Source organism: Lactuca virosa, chromosome 5 (assembly GCF_052849685.1).
Source record: "Lactuca virosa cultivar CGN04683 chromosome 5, Lactuca_virosa_CGN04683_v6, whole genome shotgun sequence".
Lineage (NCBI taxonomy): Eukaryota > Viridiplantae > Streptophyta > Magnoliopsida > Asterales > Asteraceae > Lactuca > Lactuca virosa.
The window spans coordinates 426,826,087-426,842,685 of NC_136430.1; the positions used below are offsets into that span (position 1 = coordinate 426,826,087).

General features: G+C 35.9%; 3 protein-coding genes across 4 annotated transcripts; 2 read left to right on the forward strand and 1 right to left on the reverse strand.

The window, feature by feature from the left end:
* Positions 1-1,185: 1,185 nt before the first annotated feature.
* LOC145112897 (BTB/POZ domain-containing protein) lies at positions 1,186-2,575 on the reverse strand. Its single transcript, XM_079049013.1, has 4 exons — positions 2,409-2,575; positions 2,143-2,248; positions 1,591-1,708; positions 1,186-1,437 (listed from the first exon to the last, which is right to left on the reverse strand). Exons 1-3 carry the CDS (start codon positions 2,518-2,520, stop codon positions 1,630-1,632), a joined length of 297 nt encoding a protein of 98 aa, XP_078905139.1. The 5' UTR covers positions 2,521-2,575; the 3' UTR covers positions 1,186-1,437; positions 1,591-1,629.
* Positions 2,576-8,102: 5,527 nt separating this feature from the next.
* On the forward strand, positions 8,103-9,534 carry RABA2D (RAB GTPase homolog A2D). The gene is made up of 3 exons (XM_079049014.1): positions 8,103-8,273; positions 8,465-8,654; positions 8,803-9,534. The coding sequence occupies exons 2-3, from the start codon at positions 8,490-8,492 to the stop codon at positions 9,280-9,282; spliced, it is 645 nt and encodes a 214-aa protein (XP_078905140.1). The 5' UTR covers positions 8,103-8,273; positions 8,465-8,489; the 3' UTR covers positions 9,283-9,534.
* A 3,977-nt stretch (positions 9,535-13,511) lies between these two features.
* Positions 13,512-16,599, forward strand: LOC145112904 (serine/threonine-protein phosphatase PP1 isozyme 2). Of its 2 annotated transcripts, none has more exons than XM_079049021.1 (4): positions 13,512-14,142; positions 14,485-15,044; positions 15,126-15,328; positions 16,360-16,599. In XM_079049021.1, the coding sequence occupies exons 1-3, from the start codon at positions 13,944-13,946 to the stop codon at positions 15,297-15,299; spliced, it is 933 nt and encodes a 310-aa protein (XP_078905147.1). In that variant the 5' UTR covers positions 13,512-13,943; the 3' UTR covers positions 15,300-15,328; positions 16,360-16,599. The 2 variants fall into 2 exon arrangements, with proteins under 2 accessions (XP_078905147.1, XP_078905146.1); XM_079049020.1 differs by having other exon boundaries at positions 13,513-14,142; positions 16,295-16,599.

Genomic DNA, 16,599 nt, shown 5'->3' on the forward strand with positions numbered 1-16,599 from the left:
TTTATGTATTTTACTTAAATGACTTATAAGTTAGATATAAGACATTTGGTTGATCAAAATGTAAAACATGTATTTTCCCCCCTCATTTACAGGAAATGGTTTTCTAAAACCTCTCTGTTTATTTGTAAAATGACCATTTCGAACAACTTCTTGAAATTCAAAAATTGTTTATTAGATGTTAGCTGTTTTCATATTCCGGAATACCTTTTTCTATCCGAAATGTTTTATTTTTGTCAGAAAAAGTATTTTTAATGTGACATAAATTTTGTCCACAATGACTCATTCTGGCCAAAAGACCATTTTTTCTAGGGGTGAGAAACCCAAACCAAGAAACCGAGAAACCGACTAAAACCGACGAAACCGAAACCGAAGCAAAACCGACGGTTAGGGTTTGAATTTTTTAAAAACCGAAAAATCGGGTTCGGTTTCGGTTTTTACCCAGAAACCGACCCATACTTAAAACCGACAAACCGCCCCAAGAAACCGACCCATTCAACCCGAGAAACCGACTCATACTTGATTGTTTTTTGGTTGTAATAGACTATTTCGGGCTTTGGTTGTGACTTGTAATAAACTATTTGTTGAAGACTCATGTTTTTTAAAGTATTTAACTTAAATTTGGTGTGTTTTGAAGTATTTAACTTGTTGCTTCAATTATGAAAAATGGGTTAAAATCCAAAACCCATGGGTTTAAACCCAGAACCCGTGAATGTATGAGTTGAACCCAAGAAACCGAAAAACCGTCCAAACCGACCTCAGAACCCGAGAAACCGAACCGACCAGAAACTGATCCTATTGGGTTCTGAAAACCAGAAACCGACCATTTATGGGTTGGGTTGGGTTTGGCTCCAAAACCGACCCAAACCGACTCATGCACACCCCTAATTTTTTCAAAGCACAAAAAAGAAACAAATAAATAAAATAAAAATAAAAATACTTTCCTTTTGAATAAATCTTTCAATCCAAATGGTCATTTTTGTGAATATCTCATATTCATGTAATGGTTCCTAAGTCTGGCTTTTTAACTGGTTTTTTCAAAATATAATGAATAAATTTATACACATCTAAAAAAGGTAAAATTGTTAAAAATAATGCCAAAAACTTATTAAAGCACTAAAAGACGAAAAACAGCTAGAAAGAACGACGGGCCTTCAACCGGGCCTTGCATTGGGCCCACACCTACCATAAACATAATGTACTAGTACTAGTACTACTTCTATGTTATTCAACAATTCATTATTTAGTATTTACAAGCACAATAACAATTACACATATAACCAAGATTCAAACAAACATATTGTTCCTATGTTTTTATGAATATGCAATTCCTAACACATGTCTTACAACTACAATAAAAAAACATCTGCCACTTTGGTCATAACTCCTTCCAACAACACACGTGCTGATTTTCACAAACCATCCTCAAGCATTCTTGATCTAACAACAATAACCAAAAAAAAGTACAACATGATTCACAAATACATTGGCATGTCAGAATCAAATACCTTACTATTACAGCATTATAATTTAAATATATAATGCTTTAATAGGAAAAATAAACGAAGTTTTAGTAGAGGAAGGGAAGGGTACCCATGGTCAAGAACAAGATGCTTCCAATCAGGAGATTTGTCAAGTGTGCAGATAATTAGCAGCCATCATCAATTCCAGTGTCAATTCAGGTTCAATGTGGAATTCAGTCTCCTTCCCACTGCCATGTTACAAAAGGGTAGAAATGTCAATTGTCACACTCACACCTACTAGATAAATCAAATGGCAAGTATGACAGTACATTATCACATATACTATATATCATGGGTGTACCCTACAAGTGTTCTCTCTGATGATGATCACATCCACCAATGTTTACCAAATATACAGTAAATTTATCCCTCGAAGTATAGGAACAAATGAATTTTAACTTGGATGAAGTGATATATGATACTCCGGTTTGATCTTGTTTGTTGATATTGATAATGCCCTTTTCTTCATTATTTTCAATCTATTGGACGCTCATATAATCTGTGCGCTTCGTATAATGGGTCTTAATTGTTAAATCAGAATCCCAATTCTGAATTCTGTACCCTTTATGATTTACATATTTTCCAGAAAACAAAAATGGCACATGATAGATACGAAGCGAACCTAGCATATTGAAGAGACCAGTAAAAGTACTGGCAAATTTTCTCCAGAATGGTGGTGCTTATTTCCGGAAAAGTCACTTCTTGATGCTCGGTTTCCGCAAAATCGCCTGAACAAGATATCAACAGACAATAAATCTCAGATTGAAATCAAGACAGACACCAATTCCAATTTAAGACTGGAGACTTTTAATTAAGATCGCTGATTTTAGAAACTGAAAATGATGGGGTTAGGGTTAGGGTTAGGGTTAGTAAAAGGATATAACGAACCTGGAGAAGTGAGCATGTTACGGATGGTTTGAGAAACCATGGCGGCATTCTTATCGATGACGAATTCGAAACCCTCTGCACTGATGAGCTTTACGGTGTCTTCTTTCTTCATCTTTTCTATCTTTCTCCCACAACTTTCCGATGCTTTTGCAATCGACAAAACCTCCTGGATGAGGAAATCATAAATGTTTCACAAAACTTCATAAATGGCCCTTGTGGTTTTTCAAAATGTGGGTTTTAGTCCTTAATTTTGTTTGTCTTTAAAGAAGGTCAATGTGGTTTAAAAAGATTTCATAGACGGTCCTTTTGGCTCACTCTATCACCTTTGGTTCGTTAAGTCACAACAAATGCAAGGCTTGAGGAAAAAAATGTATTTTACAAATCACATGATCATTCATGAAGTTTTGTCTTTTCTAAATATGAAATGTTTTCCCTTTGACCAAATTAAAGACTTAAACCATAACTTGCTATTAAAATGTACAAAATCAAAGATTTTCCCTTTCCTCATGGTCGCATTCCTGAAAACCCTCCTCCATCAACATCGTTCCCACCAAGAGAGTCCAACACTGATAGTTTCAACGTTGGTAGCTTCAACGTCATTCTTCATTGCTTATCAGATCTTCACCAAAATGCATTCCTCGTATGTAGTATAATCATGAAAGGAATCCCTAAAAATGGAGATACCTCATTGTGTGTGGCACCTTCAACGTCACCTTCGAGAACACCTAGTTGGACTCCACCCTTGGTTGTCGTTACACACTCCCTCCATTAAATTGTCTTCACTATCCCCATATATATTTGTGCGACCACATCTTTTCTATTAATTTGTCTTCGGCAACTAGACCATCGTCCATGTGCGACCACGTATTTGATGGTTTTTTTAGGTTATAAAAATTTCATGTGACGGAAAAACTATTAAACTTTTAAGTTTGCATGCAACCTAGAAAGGATATGTGTTTCCTCTGTTGATTGCAACTAACTATGAATATCAAGAAACCCTAGTATAATCGAAATTACAAGAAGGTTTAGGGTGACATATCTTTTGATTAATGTAGCAATTAATCAACCAAAATCTCATTTGAATTCCTTGTAAAGCAAGCACCAAAATCTTGGATGCCTCTAATGGCTTGTACCTAAAACCATAGCAACTAGAAGACTTTAAGAGGAGGGAGAGGAGAGCAAAATTTCGGCTCTTTTATGAGGGAGTGGAGGGACGAAAATAGAGAGCCCCTAAGGGGGGTATTTACATGTGAATACGGAAGCTTAAGTAAGGCAGGTAGCCCTAGAGGTGAGATTAACAGATTTGTCACGGATTGTCGAGGGTTATTGACCCAATGTGGTCGGGTCTGGGTCCCAGTTTCTGGTGGGTTCAGACAGATTGTGTTAGAGGAGGCTCATAAGTCTCGTTTTTCTATGTCGAGAGATGTTTGACCTGTAGGATGGTCAAGGTTGAGCATCATAGGCCGCATGACAAGCTGCAGCCTCTCGAGGTTCCCATGTGGAAGTGGGAACAGATCACCATGGACTTTATCACAAAGTTGCCGAAGACGGCAAAAGGGTTTTGATGCTATATGGGTCATCGTGGATCGATTGTCCAAGAATGCCCACTTTTTGGCCATCCGGGAGAGCTCTTCTGTAACGACGTAAATTTTAAAACAATTTTTCATTTTTCCACATAATAAAACTCATATAATATTCTCAAAATCTCATGTATCAAATGTCATCATAATAAAACATATCCCAGAATCTCAAATACATAATCCTCTATCAGTGTGTACAGATCACGCCGGCGCCTTCCCGCGATCCTTGCTAGTACCTGAAACACATATCACATAACACGGTAAGCATAAATGCTTAGTGAGTTCCCCAAAACACTACATACAGCACATAAGCCACTCGAGGTTGTAGCTCTACGAGACCTTCCGGTCAATGTGTCTCAGGGGCCTTTCGGTCCCACAATCTGAGTAGACCTTCCGGTCCTACTCTTTCGACCTTCGGGTCCATACCATATTGACCTTCCGGTCCATACCATTCTTACTCAATACATACATAACACATACATAGAAACATAGAAACATATATCAGATACTCGTCATAGCACATAAGACCTTCCGGTCACACATAATTACCACTATAGGTAAGGTATAGTGAGAAAACTCACCTCGTATGATGTCTAGTAAACTCCCATGCTCGATATCCCCGATCTAGCCTCCGCTTAATCACATAAAGTAATTTATCTCTTATTAACACGATTCTCATAGGCTAGACTAATCCCTTCCTAAAATTTCCCAGAAGGGAAAAAGACCATTTTACCCCTCCAATGGTCCAATGTCCAAATGTTGACCAAACCCTAAAAGTCAACCTCAGTCAACGGTCCAACTTTGACCAGACTCGTCGAGTGCACTCGGGTGACTCGGCGAGTCCATGCATGTCCTCTGAATCCTCCTAAGGCCTTACTCGACTCGTCGAGTTAACCTTTCTCTGAACGGGCTACCACTGATCACGAATCGTGGTGCAACACGATCCGACTCGTCGAGTCCGCTCATGGACTCGACGAGTTTCTTCCATGGCAATACTCATTTGACCTTCTGAGGTCAGATCTGTTTCTCTAACTTATAGATCTGGCCTTCTAACACCCAATAATTACGTAAAGGTCTGAACTTGGTGTCCATGCATGTCATTTTGGGCATGAAATGCCAAGAACATGATTTAAATGGGGTTTTCACTCATAAATACCATCAAGGCTGAATAAAGCAGGACCCTTTGGGTGCTAGAGACCTCCTAAGGTCCAGATCTGGAGTTCAAGCCTCCTCATGAACCCCAAATCCTCAAAGTCCCAAGATGAAAGGAAAAGAAGCCCTAATATTCAAGATGAGAGATCTACTCAAATAAAAGGGAAAGGTTCGAACTTGATACATCTAATAGAAGCTCTTGGACGAATAAGCAGTAGATCTATCAGCCTCTTCTCAATTCTAGCTTGGAATCTTCCTTTCCTTCACCAAAATGCACTCACAAATCTCAAGTAAGGCTCAAGACTCTCTCACAAGCTCAAGTGGCGATTAGGGTTTCTTCTCAGTGAGGTGTGGCCGCAAATGAGGCTATAAGTGCCTTTAAATAGGTCCCAAACTCGGGGATCTAGGGTTTCCACTTACATCGCCTACTCGGCGAGTCTACTCTTGGACTCGTCGAGTAGTTCATTAAACTCATGTGGCCACCCTGCTTCTACTCGACGAGTTATAGCACCAACTCGTCGAGTAGATCAATGATCCTCAAAAATAAATAATTAAAAATAACATACCTGAAAATCCGGATGTTACATCTTCGGCCGAAAAGTTAGCCGATATTTATGTCATTGAGATTGTTGCTCGCCATGGGGTCCGATTTCCATTGTTTCCGACCAAGATGTGCGGCTCTCTTCTCGATTATGGAAGAAGTTCCACGAGGAACTGGGCATGAGGCTACACTTCAGCACTGCATATCATCCGCAGACCGACGACCAAAGTGAGTGGAAGATACAGACCCTTGAGGATATGTTGCACACCTGTTTTATTCATTTTGTTGGGAGTTGAGATTCCTACCTACCTCTTGCGGAGTTCTCATACAACAATAGTTATCACTCTAACATTGGTGCTACGCCATTTGAGCTCTTGTATGGTCGGAGGTGTCGCTTCCCGGTTTGTTGGGGAGAGGTTTGGTCACAGGGTTATGGGAAGGACCGAAGTAGTCCTTCAGACCACAGAGCTTATCCAACAGATCAGGCAGAGATTGCAGACAACTCAGAGTCGGCACAAGAGTTATGCTGACCGACGTCGATCAGAGTTGGAATTTTAGGTCGGCGATATGGTGCTTCTGAAGGTCTCACCCTGGAAGGGTGTGATACGCTTCAGGAAGAGGGGGAAATTGGGTCCCTGGTATATTGGACCTTTTCGGGTGATTGCCAGGGTTGGCAAGGTAGCTTACAGGTTGGATCTAACTGAGGAGCTCAGTCAGATTTGCAACACTTTCCATGTTTCGCAGTTGTGAAAGTGTGTATTGGATGATGAGGCAGTGGTTTCCTTGGAACTCACTGAGCGTTATTTGGTTATGTGTCGGTACTTTAGGAGAACTCACTGAGCGTTGGCTTACAGTTTTGGGTTATGTTTCAGGTACTTCAGATGACCGTGGGAAGGCGAAGGCGTGACCGTACATATCCTCTGTTTATGATCTATGATTTTGGGAAACTCTGATGACAGAAATGTTTTGAAAACTATTTTGTAAACACTTTATGGTTTTGGGGTTGTATTTAAAAAGTTTAAATTTATTATGATTTTTATGGATATTACTAAATGGGGGATGAATGTAGGTTGCACTTGATCCCACATCAGCTTGGAAGGAGAACTAAACATTTCCTTATAAGGGGTGTGGATACCTTCCTTGACACAAAGCGTTTTAAAACCGTGAGGGCAACAGGTCCCATAAGAACTCTGCAGTTAAGCGTGCCCGTGAGAGAGCAATTTAGGGATGGGTGACCCCATGGGAAGTTTTTGTGTCAGGAGCCTAAAGCAGACAATATTGTGATACGTGTCATATGGGGGTGTTACAATTGGTATCAGAGGTAGGGTAGGATTCGATGTGTTCGACAGGGACGTCGAACCCAATAATGGAGGTGAAGGTAGGTTGCACCTGATCCCACATCGGGTTGGAAGGAGAACTAAGTATTTCCTTATAAGGTGTGTGTATACCTTCATTGATACAACGCGTTTAAAGTCGTGAGGGCAGTAGATCTCATAAAAACTTTGCAGTTAAACGTGCTCGAGCGAGAACAATTCAGGGATAGGTGACCCCCTGTGAAGTTATTTTAAAAAATCCAAAAAATACAAATAACAAAGTTCCATCAGTCCTCATAAAATGTCTTAGGGGGTGTTTGAGATTGCTTTTCAAAACAGTTGGCTTTTTGAAAAGCCATTAAGTCAAAAAAAAGGTTTGACAAACTCAAAAACACTTTTAAAAATAACTTTTCTATTAGCTTCAAAAAGTTGTTTTTGAAAAGCATATAAAACTTAGCTTTTTAAAACTATTTATGGTTTTTTAACCAAAATAACTTCAGAAATGAGTTTTTAAGCCAAATACTTTTTAACTTATTGACTTACTGACTTTTTCACCATAAAAACTAATCCGAACACTTTTAAAAAAACTTATTTTACCACCACTAGAAGCCAATAATCATTTTTGTCTAAAAACAGTTTTAGAGTTCAAAAAACACTCCAAAAACCCCTTAAAAATATCAAAACGCATGAACCTAACAACTAAATGTAATGCAACTAAATGACATAAACATGCTAAACAATGATACTTAAAATAATAAATAATAATAATGAACTTTTATGATTTAACTATTTAAGGGCAATCGTGTATTTCTAATTATACAGGATAAAAGAATTTAAAGTTCTTTCATATCTCTTTATATTTACAAATAAATCAAGAAGGATTCATTTCCTTTTGGCCTGACAACAAAACATATTACATCTAATACTCAGTCGTTTTGGTCTGCACTAAAATACGCAAACCAACCACGTCTTAAAAAGTCATTATCATTATCAAATTAAGTTTCCCTTAAAATATTGTTATTTCTCGTAACAAATCATTTTTAATTTTGGAATTGATGAAAATAATTTGTTTCCACATTTTTATATACTATTAGGACGGTGCCAAGATACAGTCTTTGTCTAACAACACATCACACGTATTCTCCCACGCATGACTCGTAGATATTCCCATTGTCGTTTCAGGCCCCCCTCTCCATTGTTTCTTCCGTTCTCTTCAACCCCATTTCCCCCAAAATTCTCCCTATTTCAACTTCTTCCAATTGCTGCTTTCACGTTCACGGTATGATTTCTAACACATTACACACCCTGTTTATGTAATTATTGCTTAATGTGATTTTGATTACTAATTTTCGATCACTGTGGGGTTTTCTTTGAAAGTAATTTGTGGGTTTTGTTCGAAATTAAACTTGTGAATAGGGTTTATCTGCGATCTAACTAGATCTCGATACTGTCATTTTGATGTTGGTGTAGGTCTACAAGGTAACGAGCGAAGAGAATGGCGAGTAGGGTAGACCATGAATACGATTACTTATTCAAGATCGTGTTGATAGGTGATTCAGGTGTTGGGAAATCCAACATATTATCGAGGTTTACGAGGAATGAGTTCTGTTTGGAGTCCAAATCCACCATTGGAGTTGAGTTTGCTACGAGAACTATAGAGGTTTGTGTTCTTTCTTTCTTTCTTTTCTTTCATCCCAAAATTGATGTCAAATGAGTTGATTTTTGGTCATAATGGCGTTATAATCAAATGATTTTTAATGAATTGGAAGTTTGTGGAGATTCACCAATGATATGAGATATGAACACAGGTCGACGGAAAGACGATAAAGGCTCAAATTTGGGACACGGCGGGGCAAGAGAGGTACAGGGCAATCACGAGTGCCTACTACCGAGGCGCCGTCGGAGCTCTTCTGGTGTACGACATAACAAAAAGACCAACCTTCGGCAACCTCCAAAGGTGGTTGCGTGAGCTCAGGGAACACGCCGACGGTAATATTGTTCTGATGTTGGCCGGAAACAAGTCGGATCTGAACCATCTGCGATCGGTGGCTGAGGAAGATGGTCAATGTCTTGCTGAAAAAGAAGGGCTTTCGTTTCTGGAAACATCGGCACTTGAATCGTATAATATTGAGAAAGCTTTTCATACGCTTTTGACGGATGTATATCGGATTGTTAGTAAGAAAGCGTTGGCGGCGAAAGAAGCGGCGATGGGCTTACCGGGAAATGGAACCACCATTGATGTCGGTGATGCGTTGGGGAACACAAAGAGAGGTTGTTGCTCTTCTTGAGCGCCATGTTTGGTGAAGTAAAGATTTGGTAGCAAAGCACATATGTGATTTGTATTGCATTTTTTTTTTAATCTTTGATGAGGTCTTTATAGAAAAATGTTTTTGAAGAAATGTTATTGTGAGATTATTGACATGCAATTACGCACCTAAAATATTTGTGCTCATTGTCCCGGTTTGTACATGTGATTTACACTCAACTTGTTTATCAAACCAAGATCTTGTTATATTAGTAATCATTTTATTTTTTAAAAAGCTTATTTTAATGATTATTATAAAGCTGTACCCACAAATTAGCGCACCAAATCTACATTAGATGGAAGATACGCTCGTGACGTTCCAATTTGAAGTAGCAACCTAACCAAGTATTGTGCCACCTATTAATCAAACATAATGCCCGTGCATTACGACTGTTACAAAACTTGATCGAATAGTTGTTCATGTAATTCGAGCATAAAGCATGTCACACATATGATACGAAGCAAGAAGTATACATTATCAAATAGTTCTACATTCTGATATCAAATCGAGAATTTGTCGCAATGAAAGATCGCATTGAGAATCATGTCATGTCAGTAAAATGTGTGCCTTGATGATAATAAATGAATAATTATTTTCAGGTCGAATCTAGATTATTCATCATAATAATATCAAATAATAATAATGCTAAGACTTTGATTGAAATAATGCATGCGTGGATCTTAACTGGGGTTTGCCCTTTTATGAGCTTGGGAGTGGGGTTTTCACTGTGGGGCAAGTTGCTTTAAAAAGCTACATCTAGCAAAGTGGCAAAACATGAGAAAACGTGCATGGAAAATCAACACACATTTATACCCTTTGCATTTGATACTTTTGGTTTCTTTGCGCTAGAAGCTGTGGAGCTACTCAATAGAGTCCAACGGGTCATTCATAGTAATGTTACGACTCCAATATCTATAGATGTTGTTTTTAAAAAAAGTAGTTGTGTCATCCAAAAAGGGATTGCGACACAGCTTGTTGCTCGTTTACCCGCTACGTGTATGTAAAACTTTCTTTTTTATTAAAAATTGAAAGTAAAAGGTTGATATGTACAAAATCATTACCATTTGTATAAAAATTTCATGTCATATTGGAGTATATTTTATAAAAATGAGAGCTTTTTATAGAATTGTAATGAAAATATTTGTACTTTTAAAATAAAAATTTCCATTTTCATACTTTGTTATGAGTTTTACAATAGATTTTTTATAGAATGTATTATAAATACACTAGAGTATAAAGTTATAAAAACTGAGTATTAGTATTTAAGGTATCAATTTGAATATATTTTAAGACTTTAAAAGTTGGAAAAATAATCACATCGGATTTAACCACTTCCTATAGTTGTTGAGAGCATATTTTTTTGAAAAATCAAGTCCGATAAACCGTCCATGCTTTTCCATGTTGATGCATATTAGTTTTCTTGTGTTGTTTCTATTTATCCAGTCAGTCGTTTTGGCAGTTTGGATCATGACAAAAGTTCCTACGTTTATCTCTAACATTTATATTCAAATTAAGATTTTACATCTTCGTCGTATCTTAAGATCATCATATTAACTTAATAAGATGATTATTGTTTAAGTGTTTGAGAGTATTTGTGAGTGATTCGTATACTCTTGCAAAGACTTTGAGAGTACTATATAGACAAATAATGTACAAGCTTTTTCAAGACTACCTAATAGTCTTAAGTTATTATTAGTGGATCAACCATCAGTGAGTAGCCATTATAGAGTGACAAACTATGAGCTATCCCAATCAAAATGGATTAATATCTAGGTAGAGAGCCTAATCATTATACATTTATGAGTGATTTAGTCCCTTAAAGTTTTACTATTCTATATATTTATATTTTGTTTGTAATATCATAATTGTTTATTGGAAGAAAATGTTGTTTTTTTAAACTATTTTATGTTTAGCTGTATTATCAATCAAAGTATTGTGTTTATTGTTAACTTGTTATCAAGCTTAAGTGTTTGAGGATGATCTTCTTGGGATTAATAGAGAAGAAGTGAAGGTCGAGGTAGAAGACGGCATGGTCTCATAAATAAGCATATAGAGGAACATCGAGGAAGAAGATTAAAATGTTACATAACAATGTGTTAACCACAACAGTGGGAAGATTACCGGGAGGTTTAGGATGTGGAAGGATGCTAAGAAGGATTAGGTCAAGGCAACCATAGAAAACATAGTTCTAACAATTATGATGCTTATGGAGGAAGCGTAGAAGCATGCCATCAAATCTATCAAAATATTTGTTTAGAAAAATCTATGATTCCATGATAAGACTTCAATGTGTGTCTAAACTATCGTGTATTGTTCTGTTTTTGTTTTCAGTACATCTACAAGGTGTTCAATGAAATGCAAGTCCATGCTTGATTAATAACAAATCCAGTCGAATCTTATTTATGTCTTGGTTTGTTTGTAAAGAGTTAACTATCTTAAAGAGGTCAGGTTACCGTGGCTTTTTGGTATTCTTTCAGTAAGGAAGGATATTATGAGAAATGTTCAAATAGTGAAGATGGGTGAAACTACATAGGTATAAATTAAGAGAACTAGATAGATTATAATAACTCAAGTTAATAAATATAAGATGCTTCAAGCTAGGTTCTCGTCTTATATCAACATGTATAAATGTATAAAGTAATTAGACAAACTGAGCATCTAAATGTGTTAAAAGTATTGGTTTAGGTTGCGATTCACATATCCATTCTTCTTGTTCGGGTCAATACGCAGGTTGAATGATCCATTTACCCAGAATATATAATGTGTTGTTGCAACTCATTTGGAACATTACACACTCACAAACGTTTTAGAACACTCTAAAAAACCCTATCGTTCTTCTTCGATGTATAGAGATTAGAGTTTGTGTATTTCTTCTGTGTTCTTGACCTTCATCATATAATAGGCTTGAGTGATTGTATTGAGAGTAGATTAGGTTGATGTAGTGAGGTTTTCTTTTGTAAGCAAGTGAAAATCATCTGTCTATTTGTCCTCACATGATATAATTGATGATGATGTTGGATATCTGTTTCTACGTTTTTTCACAAAATGATTGTTAGATTGCAATGAACCTCAACCCATGCACAAAGGTGTAGGGTACTCTCTCATACTGTTTTTTGATGATCGACAAAGATGACAATGTGGATGTGTTTTACTTTAAGGAGGAAGGAAAATGCGAGGGGGGTGGGGGTTGGATGGTGGGTCCAAACCAATTGAACCATTTGTGCAACAAATCCAACATAAAGGATGCAAATTTAGAAATAAAAAACTTGGACTGAAAATACAACTTTTTGCTAAACACATAGATTATTTATGTAATTTAGTCATCAAACCAATCTTTAGTTTTATAGATCAAATGATTTGCTAGATTCCTATCAAGATATATTAGATCAATTGGATCATACGGTTTAAAAGTGACAAACATAATATAATTCAAAATGAATCTTAAATAATGAACCCTAATAAGGGGACATATATGTAGGTGTATGCATGAGGTCCACACATACAAGGACATACATATGTCTCATAATTATGGTTTTTCTTAGCAACATCCAATCATTATCTTGTGACAAACCGGAAGCCACAATCATATTGTTTATTAAATCATTATATTCCAATTTTTTTCTAGAACAAAGAATGTGTTATCTATTTATGATTTTATTTATGAATTCTCTCATACCTTTATAGTTAATACTATGCAAAAATACCAAATGCTGAACACGTCATTCAAAATAAATGAAAACATTGACATATAAGTTATTAAATCTTTATTATAAACTAAATATATAAAATAAAACATAACAATCAATTGAATTTCTTTCAAAAAATTGTTTTTACGATGGAAAGTAGAACATGTTTTTGACTTGAAACAAATTGTCAATCTATTAGATTATTGTATACTTCTGAAGATATTTTTTCATAATGAATCTTCATTAGGTATGCCAAATAAATACATAGAGAAATACAAACAATAAAATTACAAAGGCCTTGGGCCAAATACCGATGGGCTAAATCCTATTATTATTATTATTATTATTTTTAGCAAATGACAAGGAAATTATGCTACAGTAGTATTTGTGAAAGTATAAAAATATTTTGATTAATTTTTATTTTAAAAGATTTAGTTTTGAAGTCAACACTAAAAAATCATTAAAATATGAATTTAAAATTTGCCATAATCAAAACCCTAGATTTCATTCCAAAATTGAGCCATTTCTAATTAGTTAAATCGAAAGGTAAAGTTTAATTGGGGGAATATTCATGGCAGAACACTGAAACAACACGACCGCCACGGATTCATCGTCCTCGGCTCAAAGAAATTTGATTTTAGAAGGTGGGATTCGGCATCTCCGCCCCCATCGGGGTTGCAGTCGCTGTCTCTATATTCCCCTCCTCACCATTTTATCTCTTTCTGTCAAAAACAATTTTATCATTTCGTTTGTTATTTATTGATCTATCGCCGCTTGTCCATGCGCTCACAACCCTATATAAATCGTCTGGGAACATTGTTTCTATCGTTTTCTTGATGTTTTCTATAACAAACACCATCAACGATTACCTAATAAGTTTTTGTTTTCTCGGTTCATTTACTCGTTTTTGAAAACCCTGGTATTTGGGGATTCTTTTGTGAGAATAAGAAAGAGATAATGGCTCAAAATGGTCAGGGGATAGAGCCTGCTTTACTTGATGATATAATCAATCGGCTATTGGAGTTCCGGCAGGCGAGAACGGTTCGCCAGGTTCAGCTGTCGGAATCGGAGATCCGTCAACTTTGCACCGCTTCTCGAGAAATATTTCTTCAACAGCCTAACCTTTTAGAGCTCGAGGCTCCGATTAAGCTATGTGGTAAATAAAATAAATCCTTCTTTGTTTACATATCTGTACACATCATGTGGTTCTTTTTGCAATTTTCATTTCATTACGTCTTTCATCTGTTTGTTGTTTTGACTTCTGTTTGGAAGGATCTTCTCATTGTTCATGCGTAATATAGGATGAATAGGTGTTTTTTGTTTTCTTTTAGGAGTGTATCCAGGTTAATGAAAGGATCAACCATGTTTGATTGATTTGACAGATGCATATTTATGAACTTTTGTACCAAATACATATGACATAATGTACTTGTGCAATCATATACTATAACAACTGATAATCAATAACATTTACATTATTGTGTTTATGGATTGATAGGTGACATTCATGGGCAATATGGTGATCTTTTGAGGTTATTTGAATACGGGGGATTCCCACCAGAGTCAAATTACTTATTCCTAGGGGACTATGTGGATCGTGGCAAACAAAGTCTAGAAACAATCTGCCTTCTACTCGCATACAAAATCAAATACCCTGAAAACTTCTTCCTTTTAAGAGGAAACCACGAATGTGCTTCTATCAACAGAATATACGGATTCTATGATGAATGCAAACGCCGTTTCAATGTTAGACTTTGGAAAACTTTTACCGATTGTTTCAATTGTCTCCCAGCAGCCGCCTTGATTGATGACAAGATCCTATGTATGCATGGCGGGTTGTCTCCGGATCTAACAAATTTGGATCAAATAAGGAATCTGACCCGCCCGACTGACGTCCCGGATTCGGGTTTGCTTTGTGATTTGCTTTGGTCGGATCCTAGTAGGGATGTGAAAGGGTGGGGGATGAGTGATAGAGGGGTTTCTTATACTTTTGGATCTGATAAAGTGGCTGAGTTTTTGATGCAACATGATATGGATCTTGTTTGTCGTGCACATCAGGTGATTTGAATGTTTGTTGATTTGTTTATGAGTTTTGATTGATTTTGTAATTGTAAATAATAATTATTGGTTTTTGGGTAGGTTGTGGAAGATGGGTATGAGTTTTTTGCGGATAGGCAGCTTGTGACGATTTTTTCTGCTCCAAATTATTGTGGTGAATTTGATAATGCGGGTGCGATGATGAGTGTTGATGAAAGTTTGATGTGTTCTTTTCAAATCTTGAAGCCGGCTGATAGGAAACCAAGATTCTTATGACAGAATGGTGTCACAGAAAAGCTTTTAAGGTTAGCATCAACGATTCTTATATCATTTTATTTTTCAAAACCTTGATTTTGCTGAGTCATATTTATTATTTTTACCAAATCTTTACTTAATACTAATCTTTCTGTATCAAATATTTTTTAATCACAAGTATTTCATATTTTCTAAATTTCTATATCAAGTATATTTATCATTATGTATAGATTATAATATTAACTATCTTTTAAAGTATTTTGTAGTTATATATATATATATATATATATATATATATATATATATATATATATTTTGTCATTTAGAAATTAGAATTAACATGCAGAATGTTTATCAAACGGTTTATTTACTGCATTTCAAACATGTCCTTATGGATGAAATTCTAATTACACATATTTCTCATCCAAATTTAGTCCTTTGCCTTATGTAGTCCTTTTTATTTTGCGAAGATGTTTTTTTTTTCTCCCATTTAGGCAGTGTATCAAGCTATTATGTTATAAAGAGAAAACTGCAAATTCAATCCCTGTGGTTTGATGTTTTTTGTGGTTTTGGTCTTTGTAGTTCCAAAATTGCAAATTTCGTCCTTTTCAGCAGGTTTCATTTATTTTTAATAGATAAATAAAATAAATTATTTTATATATAAAAAGAGGGTAAAATCGTCATTTCATAATATTTAACAGACAGTTTAAATGGGTGTTAAAACCAGGGACCAAAACCATAATGAAACCTACTGAAAAGGACAAAATTTGCAATTTTGGAACCACAGGAACCAAAACCAGAAAAAACGGAAAACCACAGGGACCAAATTTGTAGTTCTCTATTATAAATTTATAAAAGTCAAAAATGCGGTTGAACAATTGTTGTTTAGTATTCTTTTTGCATTTTCCAACCTCATTCTGCATTCTTTTTGTTGTGAGTTGCTGTAAAATCTTGTTATATTGCTTCTAATCATTTTTGCATATGTGATTTTTTTTTTCACATTTTTGCACATGCAGAATCCCCCCCCAATGCTGGCTGCTGTTTTAGTTTTTTTATTTTTCTGTACTTTTTTTTATTGAAGTGTTGCTGCTTTAAACGGGAGTTCCAAGCTGGTGGTATGGAGATATATTCAGATGATCAAGTGCCAAATTTTCAATTTGTCATGATTATCGAATCACTTTTGTTTGTGTGTGGGTTGTTGCCTAATTTTACGACACTGTAAATACATTTGGCGTTGTAAATTTTGTCAACGCAGTAGTTAATTGTTGTTGACTCATGAAATTTCTCTAATTGACCCCTTCGTAGTTTGCTTGTGGACTTA